Source organism: Molossus molossus, unplaced genomic scaffold, assembly GCF_014108415.1.
Source record: "Molossus molossus isolate mMolMol1 unplaced genomic scaffold, mMolMol1.p scaffold_m16_p_4, whole genome shotgun sequence".
NCBI classification, from domain to species: domain Eukaryota; kingdom Metazoa; phylum Chordata; class Mammalia; order Chiroptera; family Molossidae; genus Molossus; species Molossus molossus.
In genome coordinates this window covers 104,088,810-104,102,451 of record NW_023425377.1, presented here as the reverse complement: position 1 = coordinate 104,102,451, position 13,642 = coordinate 104,088,810, and the positions used below count along the sequence as shown (strand labels likewise).

At 40.6% G+C, this 13,642-nt stretch overlaps 1 protein-coding gene across 1 annotated transcript in view; it reads left to right on the top strand.

The window, feature by feature from the left end:
- The window catches only part of TMEM131L (transmembrane 131 like), a 147,784-nt gene that overhangs the window by 92,444 nt on the left and 41,698 nt on the right, over positions 1-13,642 (top strand). Inside the window, exons 8-16 of the mRNA XM_036240644.1 lie at positions 4,327-4,404; positions 4,601-4,754; positions 6,152-6,210; positions 6,530-6,638; positions 8,987-9,080; positions 9,828-9,981; positions 10,543-10,713; positions 12,009-12,078; positions 13,142-13,259. Coding sequence (XP_036096537.1) covers positions 4,327-4,404; positions 4,601-4,754; positions 6,152-6,210; positions 6,530-6,638; positions 8,987-9,080; positions 9,828-9,981; positions 10,543-10,713; positions 12,009-12,078; positions 13,142-13,259 — 1,007 coding nt within the window. The remainder of the gene's footprint in view (positions 1-4,326; positions 4,405-4,600; positions 4,755-6,151; positions 6,211-6,529; positions 6,639-8,986; positions 9,081-9,827; positions 9,982-10,542; positions 10,714-12,008; positions 12,079-13,141; positions 13,260-13,642) is intronic.

Sequence of the window (13,642 nt, the reverse complement as noted above, 5' to 3'; positions counted from 1 at the left end):
GTGGGATTCAGAAATATGTTCTACAGCAAGTGAAACGACGTCGTGGTTTGTTTATTTATTTATTTTTCCAGATAAGAGAAGACTCTTAACTTAAAATGGTAAATTTTAAATTCATTCATCCAGAGATTTACCAAGTATGAGAAAACATGAGGGCTTACATCATGTCAGAGTACTGTGCAAATAGGATTTTTAATGTTCAAAATCATAATTTTGAACTTTTAACATTATTTCAACATTTGAATAAATATTTTAGGGAAGAGAATTGCCTTGCTGGACTAAGATCTGTGATTAAATTGTTGAAGATTATAAAAACCCAACTTAATTATAAATGTATGTGGTGAAAGTGTGTTGATATGGTGGGGGGGGTTTCCTTTAAACTTTTGGGGAAAGTTTTAGGTCGAAGCACATATCTGGTTTTGATGGACTTTTATTTTACAGCCAATGTTTATTATTTATAGTTTCTTGTACTTTTCAAGCAAGCATATAGCTGTGTGGCCACTGTTCTTCATTTGCCAGTGTATATTGAGTGCCGATTAAGTGGTAGGCATTGTGGCAAAAACCATCAGACAAGGTGCTTACAGTCTGCTGGAGAAGACAGACCTCGAACAAGTTATTACATTATAAGGGGAGTGTTAAGGTAGGTCAGATGAAAGGTGCAGTGGGTGTGAGTAATAGCACTTACCCCAGCTGAGGTGTCAGGGAAAACCTCCCTAAGTGATGTTTAATTGGGACATGAAGGATGAATTGGGTTTAGCGAGGTGGAGGGGAGGGTTGGTTGGAAACATGAGTTAACAGTAAAGGATCAGCAAGTTTAGAGTTCGAAGCCAAAATAGAGCAGAAAGTCTACCTGTGAGGCTAGAGTATAAACAAGGAGGTAGAGACTAGGTAGGTGCCTGAGTTTTGTAGCTACAGTAAAGAATTTGGGTCTTAGGCCGAGCAAGAAGTCTTTAAAGGGTTTTATAGCAGATAGTGGCTTGACCTAATTTGCATATTTATAAACTCTCTCTCTCTTTTTTTTTTACTTTTGTATTGAATTTATTGGGTTGACATTGGTTAATTAAATTATATAGGTTTCAAGTGTACAATTCTATAATACATCATCTGTGTTGTAGTGTGTTCACCACCCCAAGTCAAGTCTCCTTCCATCACCATTTACCACCCCTGCACCCTCTTCTGCAAACTCACTCTTGATGCCGTGTGCGGATGGAGTGGAAAGGGCAGAAGCAGACACAGGACACTAGGAGGAGGTTGGTGCAGCAGCCTTCCTGCCTCTGTCCCTCCCTCCCTCCCACTAGAGCAAGGGCTCCAGAAGCTTTTTCTGTAAAGGCCTGGAGAATAGTTATTTTTACCTCCTTTGCCGGCCATAGGCCTCTGTTGCAAGTACTCAACTCTGCCATCGTGTAGCAAGAAAGCAGCCATAGACAATACACAAAGAATGAGTATGGCTGTGTTCCAATAAAACTTTATTTATAAACACAGGCAGCAGGCTGGATGTGACCCATGGGCATAGTTTGCTGACCTCTGATCTTTAGAGTAGTAGGAATGAAGAGAAGTGAATGGGTTCAAGGGCTGCTTAGGAGATGCACTCAGTATAAGTTGTTTTGGGGTTAGTTTGAGGAGGGTAAGTGAGAAGGTGAAGTTGGTTTTCAGGTTTTTGACTTAAACAGGTACATGAATTGTGGTGCTAAGAGGAGGTGCACAGCAAGGCTCGCTGCCTTGTTGTGTGGGAGGGGGGTTCAGGCAGATGCCCTGTCATTGGTCGGTCATGTGGGTATGCAGAGAGGTCTGAGCTGGAGAAACAAACTCCAGCTTGTCATAGAGTCCCCCTGGGGAGACAGTACAGAAAGCAAAAGACAGAATCCAGAATAATTTCGTCGATGGCCACAGGAGGAAGAGCCAAAGATGAAAGAGAAAAGCCAGAAGAACAAGTGGTTAATGGTGTTAAATGGGGGGGAGAGGGTCCAGCAAAGAGAGAAGTTTCTATTGGGTTTTGATAGGGAGCTCGTTCCTACTTTTGGTCCAAGCAATCTCAGAGAAGTAGTGGGCTTTTGTTGTTGTTGTTTATGTCTTGGATAGTGGGATTTGTTCCCAGAAAGACAAATTCAAAAATCTCTTTCTCCTGTAAGATTTTAGGTTCTGTTCACAAATGGTGTTTTTCTGTCTAAGTCTGGCAAATTACTAGCAATTACTTTTTAAAAGAACTGGTGGTGAATGTTTGGTCCCATTTACAAGCTTGGTTAAACTCCTTAAATATTTTTACTGCATTTTGAAATGTAATCTATTTTCATTTTTTTTTTTTTCTGTACTTTAATTACCTGAATGACAACTGAAGTTGTTAAAAATGGGTTTTTATTTAATGTACTTAAGGAATTCTTATAAATCTAACAAATTAAACATAATTAGGGTGATTCTACTCAGTACTAAATCTTCCTGGAGTAAATAGACACTTACCCACAATGAAGTCAGCCAAGGGTTCGGGAATGCCTTCTTACCTTGAGGAGATTTTCTGGTGTACGGTGGCTGCCAAGCCAAGAGCCTTTTTTAAATAACTGTGCCGACACATCCAACTCAGCAGAAGAGAACTCTCAGAGCCAGGTCCCCTGGTGTCCCAGGCTGCACCACCTGACTGTTCTGTGCATTCAGGTCTGCAGCCCCCTCCCTCCCACCCAAAAGCCTACACCCCTGGATGGGACTTTGCATTTTCTGTCTTCAAGATAAGTCAGCATCATCTCATGTGGCTTCAAGACAAGTCAGCATCATCTCATGTGGCTGTTAAGATCTTTGAACCTGATGAAATTCTGCGTTCTTTTGCTTTACTTTTGTCCCTTCCATTCACAGCCCTCCCACATATTAAAAATATGACTTATGACAGTAATAATAGTCATGGTAGGGGACTTGAATACCCTGTCGTCATCAATGGATAGCTCTTCCAGACAGAAAATCAACAAGAAAACAGTGGTCTTAAGTGACACATTAGGCCAGATGGATTTAATTGCTATTTTTAGAGCATTTCACCCCAAAGCAACAGAATATACATTCTTTTCAAGTATACATGGATCCAGCATTATTTACACTGGCCAGGATATGGAAGCAACCTGTGTCCGTCAGCAGAAGATTGGCTAAAGAAGATGTGGGCCCTGGCCGGTGTGGTTCAGTTGGTTGAGTGTCGTCCCATGCACCAGGAGGTCGCTGGTTTGATTCCCCATCAGGGTACATACTTGGGGATCAGGCTCGATCCCAAGTAGGGGGCATGCAGGAGGTAGCCAACTGATGTTTCTCTCTCTCTCTCTCTCCCTCCTCCTCCTCCTCCTCCTCCTCCTCCTCCTCCTCTTACCCTCTCCCTTCCTCTCTCTCTAATCAATAAAAAGATTCCATATATACAATGGAATATTACTTGGCTATAAAAAGGAATGAAATCTTACCATTTGCAACTGCATGGATAGACCTAGAGGGTATTATGCTAAATGAAATAAATCAGATAGGGAAAGACAAATGTGATTTTACTTATATGTGGAATCTAAAGAACAAAATAAATGAACAAACAAAACAGGAACAGACTTATAGATAGAGAAACAGAAACAGACTTATAGATAGAGACCAATCTGATGGTTGCCAGATGGGAAGGGTAGGTGGGGTGGGGCTGGGGAAAAAGGTGAAGGGATTAAGAAGTACAAATTGGTAATTATAGATTAGCCAAAGGGATGTAAAGTACAACATAGGGAATATATTTAATATTGTAATAACTGTGTGTGGTGTCAGGTGGATACTAATCTTACCATCTCACCTTTTACATAGTCTAAACACTATGCTGTACACCTGAAACTAATATAAAATAATATTGGATGTCAACTGTAATTGAAAAATTAAAAAATGATAGCCAGTTGAATTTTGGACATCTCTTATGGTTTTGTCATAACTTTTAAGGCCATTCAACTGATGGAAGGCAGACATAAGAACAGTTGATTGGCTATTACTTGCTGAACCTACCTTAATATAAAAGTAGACTCCTCTGTTGAAACAGTGTTCAAAAGTATAAACCAAACTTCAGTGTCCTTATGTATATTTAGAACATATTTATTTGCTTATTGCCATAGTCGGAATTTTCATGTTGCCCGAGGGGAGAGCTTGTGATTTTCATTAGAATGTAAATTGTTATATTGATTATTTTATCTCCAGTAAGTAGAATAATACCCAGCAGTAAGCAGACACTCATATATTTGTTGGAGTAAATGTAGTTTTTGAATAAATGACAAATTGCCTACTATTAATCTAGATTGAGCTTTTTGCTTTCTTTTAAGTTGTTTCTCCCCCTTTCTCTTCTTTTAGGCAGAAACCACTAATACTAGCCTCTTGCAGGTGCAACTGGAATGCAGTTTACATAATAAAGTGTGCCAGCGACTAAAGGTAAAATGAATACATTTCGTGTTTTCTCCCTGCCTTTCTTCCTGCCTCTTTGCTTAGATAACAAAAATAAAACAGCACATCTGTTCTCAGAAGTACATGTGCTTTTTACCTTAAGTGCTTTCCCCCCCAAACTTGAAGATACGAAGTTCAGATAATTTTTTTGAGTTTTTCTTTGTTTCCGTCTCTCCAATCTCAGAGTTGCTATCTGGAATCCAATGATGTTTTACGGCTGCAAATGAGCATCATTGTGACGATGGAAAACTCCTCAAAAGAATTTGAACAAAACACACAAGATTTGTTAGATCATCTTTCTATCATATATGTAGCTACAGATAAATCTGAGACCTCAGGTAAGGTGGAATCTTGTAAACTTTTCACAGTAATATGTTATGATTAACTTGCGTCATCATTCCGTAGCGTGTCCTTATAGACTGTGTCATTGGAATCGACACCAAGAGCTGCTGCTCTCATTATTAAGAGATTGTAATAGTAACTGGTTCTCAATCTGCAGCTCTGAGTCAATTTTTGGAGTAAATGAAGGGTCAAATGCAGACTGTTCTGAGTTTCCTTGGAAATAATTTTTTTGGCCTTCTGGAGATAGTAAACAAATTAAATGGGCACAACCATCTAATATAAACATTCCCAACATGTTTGAAGTCTTGTGTCTCTGGTTCCCCTTTTGCTGATTTACAGAAGCTCAGTTGACCAAATCGCGCTGTTTTGTGTTTTTAATAGTTGATGGGATATTTATTGTTCCCAGGTGTCTGACAAGTTAGAGTAGTATGCATTTCAGCATTCATTCTGTGAATATTTTTTATTTATTTTTAAACTTATCTTTATTGTTGAATGTATTACAGATGTCCCCCCTTCTCTCCGCCATTGACCCGCCTCCTCCCCAATCCCACCCCCCTCCTGCCTTCCCCACACTATTGTCTGTGTCCATTGGTTATGCATATATGCATAGAAGTTCTTTGGTTCATCTGTTCCCTTCCTCCCTCTCCCCTTCCCTGCGAATTTAATTTTTGAAAATGTGGGTCCTTCTTACCAGAAATAACATGGTTCATCAATTTAAGTTTCTAAGAAGTTTTGTTAGAGACATGTTATGTGATCCATGACATTTATAATGTAGGACTTGTGTGTGCGTATGTGTGTGTACACACTCATGTCCATATTCAGAGAAAGAAATGGCACCAAAATATAGTTTTATATTGGCAGTCATATTGTTGATCAAACCTCATTTACTTTCCAATCCTCACAATTGATTAAAGGAACAATTCAGCAGGAGAGCTTTCCTGTCCCCGGGTTCCTAGTTTTTGGTGATTCTCAGAATGGCCAGGTAGACATCAAGGTAGAGAAGACTCTTGTCCCACAGGGTTAAAAGGAAGGCTATGTTTTGAGATCCCAGGGTTTTATTTTCCCCAAATATGGTTGTCTAAATAAGGAGGTGAGGGGCTATTGAATTAGCAGGAAGGCATAGCCAGATTTGAAGCTGCCCGGCGGTTGGTCGTATCGAGAGGAGACGACCCTAAACACAGCATTTCTCTATCATTTAGAGAGCCCGTGTGGGTAGGTCCGTCTTTTTGTGAGGATCCTTTTTCTTGCGACTTACAAGAACACTCCGCAGAAAATAGCTCCCGGTTTCCATTGCAGTGTTGAACAACGAGTTACCTTTTTTAGAGAAATGTGTAATGTGTGAGAATGGGATGGCTTTTTGTTTTAATCTCATCGCTCTGATTCTTTTGGACAGATGATTCGGCCGTAAATATGTATATATTACATTCAGGAAACAGCTTTATATGGATACAGGTAATTGTAAATGCTTACACCAAGTAAATGTTAAACGGACAAGTGTATTTAATTGCAGAACATGAGCATTTTCCAGGATCAGATACAGAAACACTTGTCTCTATTCTCTGTTAGTTTAATTTAAACCCATTTTCCCGTGCTTGAACCCATATGTGGATGGAGGTTGTCAGCACCCCCTTTGTACTGTTGTAGACACATCTGCTGAGCAGTTGCTATATGAATGCCAGTCTGAGCTCCTTAGTTATTTTAACAGACTTGATTCAAATTAGCTGCCTGGTTGCCTGGCCGAGCATGGTAATGTGGGTTTTTGTTGTTACAGGAGGTGCATCATTTATCAGCGAGAGACGCTCTGTCTCTGCAGTTTGAACCGGTACTCCTTCCTTCTTCCACAACGAACTTTACAAAAATTGCCTCTTTTACTTGCAAAGGTACAGATTTTTAAAATATTGGCGATTGTCTTTTTGTTTTTGTTATCAATGGCAGTTTTCTCTGTGAAATGACGTGCAACTACAGATCAGGCAAGATTCTCAGAGAGGGACTGGGTTTGCTTGCAATGATACCATTGCCTTCACAGCCCGAGACAGAGCAGGATGGAGAAAATGCTTGTCGATGCTGCTTTTATTCTGCCATGCAGAGGATTTTGATTTGAAAAATTATTTTTTATTGATTTTTATAGAGAGAGGAACATCGGTCGGTTGCCTTCTGCATGTGCCCCACACAAGGGATTGAACCCGCAACTTGGGTATGTGCCCTAACCAGGGATCGAACCTGCCACCTTTTGGTACACAGGACAACGCTCCAACCAACTGAGCCACACGGGCCAGGGTTCAGGATTTTGAGTTTAAAGCGTAACTTAGTGGGTGATCTGAAAGACCAGAATGTTAAGTGTGGTTGGAGACACTCCTTTCGCAGATGGAGAGGTTGTGCTGCCGTTTTGATTCCTCGTGCAGAATACAGTGCAGAAGGTCTAGTGAGCATAAACCCATTGCTATTGTTCGGTTCTTGCACGCAGTTAAGAAGATGTCTGTAAAGAAATGCAAATGGATTTTCAACATGAACACATGTCACTTATATTGACAAAAGTGACATAATTTATTAGAATGATAAAATAAGAAATTGTTAATATCCTGTGTTGGTAAAGATTAAGGGAAAAAATCCACTCATGTTTTTGACAAGAGTTTGAATTGACACAGGTATTTTTGGAGGGAAAATGGGCAATCTGTGAACATTTAAAATGCCTGGATGTGCCCTGGCCGGTTTGGCTCAGCAGTTAGAGCTTCAGCCTGCGGACCAAAGAGTCGCGGCTTTGATTCTGGTCAAGGGCACATACCTCGGTTGCGGTTCAGTCCCAGGCCTGGTTGGGATCATGTGGGAGGCAACCAATCAATGTTTCTCTCTTTTTCTCTCCCCCCTTCTCCCTCCCTCCCTCCCTCCCACTCAATGTGAAGATAAATGGAAAAAATAGCCTCAGGTGAGGATTAAAATAAATAAATAAATAAAATGCCCATATGTGCTCTTCAGTCCTTAATTCCACTTCTGGGAACTTACCTACAGATACACTTATCTATGTATTGAGAGCTCTACCTACAGAAATGAGAGTTGTTTGTGACAACAGAAGTAACATAAACATCTGTTGATAGGAGACTGGTTAAATTGTAGTTCGTCTACAGTGTATACTCTGCAGCTTTTATTTTATTTTATTTTTTCATCTTTTTTTTTTTTTTTTTATCCTCACCCAAGGACATTTTTCCATTTTTTATTCAGATAGAGTGAGAGGGAGAGAGAGAGAGAAACATCTACGTGAAAGGGACACACCGAGTGGCTGCCACCCGCACGACCCAACAGGGCCGGGGACAAACTGCAACCGAGGTACATGCCCTTAGCGGGAACCGAACCCGGGTCTCTCCGGACTGCAGGCCGACGCTCTAACCGCTGAGCCAAACCGGCCAGGGCTACTCTGCAGCTTTTAAGAAGCATACACAGACATGGAATGCAGGCAGCGTGTGCACATTTGGTTTTTTTTAAGCACATCCATGTACTTGTTGTATATGAAATAGGAAAACTGGAAGGATGCTCACGAATCTGTTAGCAGTTGTGCCTCTAAGGCAATTGGGAAGTCAGGAGTGAAAGGTCGATTTTATTTTCACATTTTTGTTCATGTTAGAATTTGGGGGGGGGTAGGGGTCATACATACAGCTTAAAAATAAAAAAGAGTTGAGTATTAGTATTCAGGTTAAGAATTCAATACATACCAGTGATTTAATATTATGACCTAGCTCAAGGATAGCTTGTTGCTTTGACTAAGCCGCGGTGTTCTGAAATGCTTTCCCACCTGCGCTGAGCCTCCTTGTCACTGGGGTTGTACTTCTGTCCTGCTCATGCCTCCACCTGCTTCCCCTCCCCCTCCCCGCCCAGCCGCCTCCTCCCTTCTGTTGTCTCTGGCAGACCTTGGGGCTTTCCTCTTACTTATGGTGAATGCAGATCTTTGTGGAAAAAGAAAGCCATAAGGCTTTTTGACCCTTTTTTCCCCCTACAGAAGTGAGAGGTTGGTTGATAAAGGGGGCTGGGGTGGGGTGGCAGGCTCCCTGTTTTAGATCATTGGCAGCAAGCCAGTAAAGAAGCAAGTGTTGCCCGGCCGGTGTGGCTCAGTGGTTGATGCGTGGTGTTAATGGAGACAGAAAAAGTTATAAATGATACATATATCTTGTTTTTGATTAGGTATAGTGAAAGAAAAGATACTAATACTTTACATTTATTTCTTTGTAACTCAAAACAGCTCCATCGTGTGACAGTGGAACGAAAGAAGTCGTGAAGAAAGCAAAAAACACTCCAACACTAAAAGCCTGCCTCTCCTCTCCGGTGGTTCCAGGGTAGGTTCATTCCACTTTCCCTGAAATCCTGTGAGTTTTTCGTGTGTGGTGTTTGTTTAGAAATTATTTAAAAATATAACTAAGGCCCTGATCAGTGTGGCTCAGTAGTTAGAGCGTCGGCCCAAGCACCTAAGGGTCTTGGGTTCGATTCCTGGTCAAGGGCATGTACCTGGCTTGCAGGTTGGATCCCCAGCTCCGGTTGGGGCGCACGCCGGAGGCAACCAATCAATGTGTCTCTCTCACATTGATGTTTCTCCTTCTCTGTCTCTCCCCCTCCCTCCCTCTGATGCTCCTTAAAGATCAGTGGAAAAATTGTTCTCGCGTGAGGATTAACAAAATATATATGACTTGTATGATTCTCTGGGCTTGCCTTTCATGCATTAACACTGCTGACAACCAGAAAACGGTTGCAGAGGGGGCTGAATGAGTCAGTTCATGAAATAGGCTCTGGGCCAGGCAGTCAGCTGCGGGGGATGGAGTACTCCCGCCGTGGTTCTCAGTGACCTCTGGGTCCTGGTTTTGCCCGGGAGCTGTCCTGGTTCTGGCCCTGTCCTTTCTGCTCTGACCTTCAGATGCTCTGCTGGTGGGAAAGAAGGTTGATGAAGGTGACCCGTGAGGTCGTTCCCAGTGCTGACATCCATTCTCTGACTTTCAATGACGCTACCGTTCTTGTGGTTAGAGGCTCCATCGAGGGCCAGCAGTTGTCTTACACTCAGGGCTGAGGGCGTGCACGTGCTGTGTTCACAGGTATTTCAGAATGGACTCTGCTGCAGCCCAGTTCCACCTGGAGACGCACGAGAACACATCGGGAGTTTGGACAATGTGGTACCTCAACCATTTTGACCGTAGTGTCGTATTGAATGATGTGTTTGTTTCTAAGGAGGCCAAGCACCTCTTGAAGGTACATGTGGTGTTTTTGTCCAAGTTTTAGCCTATTTGAAGCTTTGTTTGTGGTCAGATACTATGAAATTGAGATGTGTAGAAGTTAATATTTACTTACCAATTTTAAAGCAAGTATTTTTCTTTTAACATTTTTAGAAATACTTTTTAGGATCTCTCTCTCTTTAAACTATTGTTCAAGGAGCTCAAAGGAACCAGGATGTATCCTTAAGAGATTTACTCTTAGCATTATTAAAATTTTTTATTTTATATAATTTATACTAAAAAGATTGTATTTAGTAAAAATAAGCCTGGATCATAATAAAAAAAAATAGATTTTTGCAAAATATTACCTATGAAATTACAAGATTACTTTCGTGAAATTTGTAAACAATTGCATATTAACATTATTTGAAACCTATCATTTATATACAAATATTTTAATTTTTGACCTGGAAACGAGTAAAATTATATTTCTCAAAGTATAGAAGAATTTTAGTATGTATCATACTTTATAATGATTTTAATCATAATTAGTGTTAGGAAAGTAATTTCTCTTGCTTCTTCTTTTTTTTTTTTTTAGATTCTGAATTTCACTGGCCCTTTATTTCTACCTCCAGGCTGTTGGAATATATTTTCTTTGAAACTTGCTGTTAAAGACATTGCCATAAATGTATTCACCAATGTATTTTTGACTACAAACATAGGTGCCATTTTTGCAATACCTCTACAGATTCACTCTGCACCGACCAAGGTATTGTTTATAAAACTACATTTGTGTTATAATTTTTGTTTTAATCACTTCTCTTTTTATTAACTTACAGTGCTTGGGTTTTATTGACTAAGTTAAGCTCATGTCATTTAAGGCTCTCTTTAAGGATATGAATTTTTTAGATGTAGAAATCTGTGTTTAAAAAGAGTTACAATTTTTCATAAAATAATTTGAGGTTCTTGAATGGAATGAAGCATCACAAGTAGATCGATTTCATTTTCATATATTTTCCAAACTCGTAGAGCGAGGAATGTGTAGTACTTGCTATAGACAGACTCGTTGAGCTCTTAGCACATACTTGTAATGACTTCAAATAAATGAGATGGTTAAATGCTTTATTTAGACTCTGGTAAGTGACTCTCAGCTGCTCACAGTCCTTGAATTTCTTTAGTGGACCAAATCGAAAGCCTGAAAGAGTTCACCATTAAGAAAATGCTTTCTAAAATCCGAGTAAATGGTCTTTAATTTAGATCTTATCTTAAACATGTCTCATTTTTTTTTTTTCCTTAATGTTTCTTTCTTCTCATTTAGTTACTGTTATTGCTTCTTTTTGACCCAAGCTACTCTGTATAACACTGGGTTCTAATTTTTCACTATGAGACATCCATGCAACCATCTTTATGATTTTTCTCACTTAGTAGCACTGGTGTTTCGTAGATAGAAATGCCTCCTGTTTAGCTGTGAGCCGAACAGTAGGACTTGGCGAAAACTAAACAAAGTGTAAGGTTAATTCTATTCGTCCATATTTTGAGCAGGGAAGATATCTTAGAAATCGTCTTTTTTTAGGCTGAGGGATGTTTCTAAGGAGAGGACCGTGGTGGGGGGGAGCAGGCAGGTGTCAGATATGGGTGTGAAAAGCACACGTGTGCTTTCCTTGCCTGTGGGAAATGGGACATTAATTTGAATGTCCTCAGTAGCTTAGGAGTTACTGTTTCTCAGAGGATTCGAGTCCAGTTTTTTAAAAAAAAACCTAATAAGAATGTCCTGGCACTGATTTCATCTTCAGTTCAGAAGGCAGCTTGGTGTCTTTGGGGCCCAAAGACGGTCACTGTGGATATTGATCACTGAGCAGGATCCACTGTAGTGATCCTCCCTGCGAGGGGCATTCAGAGCGCTCATTCGAGGACAAAGACAAGAAATCACTTCAGTGACCTCGCTTCTGGTTAAATGGAAGTTCCCTGAGGTGGAGGCCAATGTCTGCTTTGCTTTTGAGTGCATTAGGAATTTTATGTTTAGTGCTGTGTTTTAAGTTATTCATGTATTACTTTTCAATCTAGGAAGGGAGTCTGGGTTTTGAAGTGCTAGCACATTGTGGCATGCATTATTTCATGGGAAAGTCCAAGGCAGGTGAGTATTGTGCCCTTAGGCTTTCTGTAGAACCCTAGCTGGGGTCGGGTGGGAAGGCGTGAGGGAAGTTAGCATTTGCAGGTGGGATAATGTGTCCTGTGACATGAATGCATCATATTCTATTCTGAAAGAGCATGGTCCCTAACAGAATGACATGGCATTGTTAAGAATCCTCCAAACACAGCCTGGGGTCCTTGTGTGAAAAATGCCCCCGTAAGTGGCTTGTACTTTTATAAGGGTTTTTTTCTGACCCATTATTTGATCATCCTAGCAACCTTGCCATCAGGAAAAATGGGAGGATTCGGTTCATTTTAAAAAAGGTTGAATAGAAGTTATTAAAAATAATTTGGATTTGCCTTTGAAGACTTGAGTAACAGGAACATAAACATCTTATGGGGGTGTTCATCATTGTGTGAGACCGAAGGCTGTAGGGTTGATGTAGAAGCTGTTTCTAGTTTTGTTCCTCCCTTTTGATTTATTAAAATATCAAATCTAAGGAGAGTAGTATAGTACAGAGGTTTCTCTGGGGAGAGTCCCACTTTTTCAGCCTGATGCGCTCTTGAGCACAGACAAGACAGACAGATAAGTAGAGAAGGCGAGCTGAACCAGAGACCAGTTTATAAATGTAAACATACACCTCCTCTAGGCTGAGCCCGGGGTCTGTGCCCTCTTTTGAGGATCTGCCCATCCGCCTTCTGCATAGTAACCTGAAAGACTTCCGAGATCACTAGCATTTACACGGACACAGTTTAGCCTTTTAGATCTAAAGGTGTTCAAAATGTTTCAAGTGTGATTTTAACTTGTTTCAGGCTGTACTCATGAGCCATGTGTCTTTTCTGTTACTACCTTTACATAATTCGATTCAGTTTTGTTTCACACATGTTTGTTTGATTTGATCTATCATTTGCCATTGAGTCAGGGGGACTTTGAGTGCAGCAGTCAGAGGAAGGAGAACAGGAATCGACTCCACAGTTGTCTCAGTTTAACGGGCAGCCTTGGCAGGGTTGACTGACTGCATCGTGCTTTCCGTACCTGTAAACATGAAATCTGATCTCACTTTTAGAAAATCCTCATTGGGAAGGGAGCCTTTCTCTGGATCGGTCTACCTGGGATGTGGATTTCGAACTTGCCAATAAGTTGTATGAGAGATGGAAGAAATTTAAAAACGGTGACGTCTGCAAGTGGGTCCTCCCCTTTCTTCGTTTCTTTAATCTGGCGGGAAGGAGACACAGTCACTTTGCTGACACTGCAGTACTGAGTTTTTAGTAGTTGATATTTCTCTCTGGCTTTTTATTGTGACAAATTTCACACCTCAGAAGAGCTGAAAGGAGAGTGCAGCGAATACCGAAATCTTGCATTTGGATTCATCAGTTGTTCACATCTTACATTTGCTTTATTTCTGTCTACATCTGTATCTGTGTGTATGCACACACACACGACACATATTTTAAGCTGTAGATACCGTGATATTTCAGCCCTCAATACTTTACTAGGAAATACTTTCTTTCCTAAAGTGAATATTCTGGTACATATTTCTGCACTACCATTATATACCCAACAAATG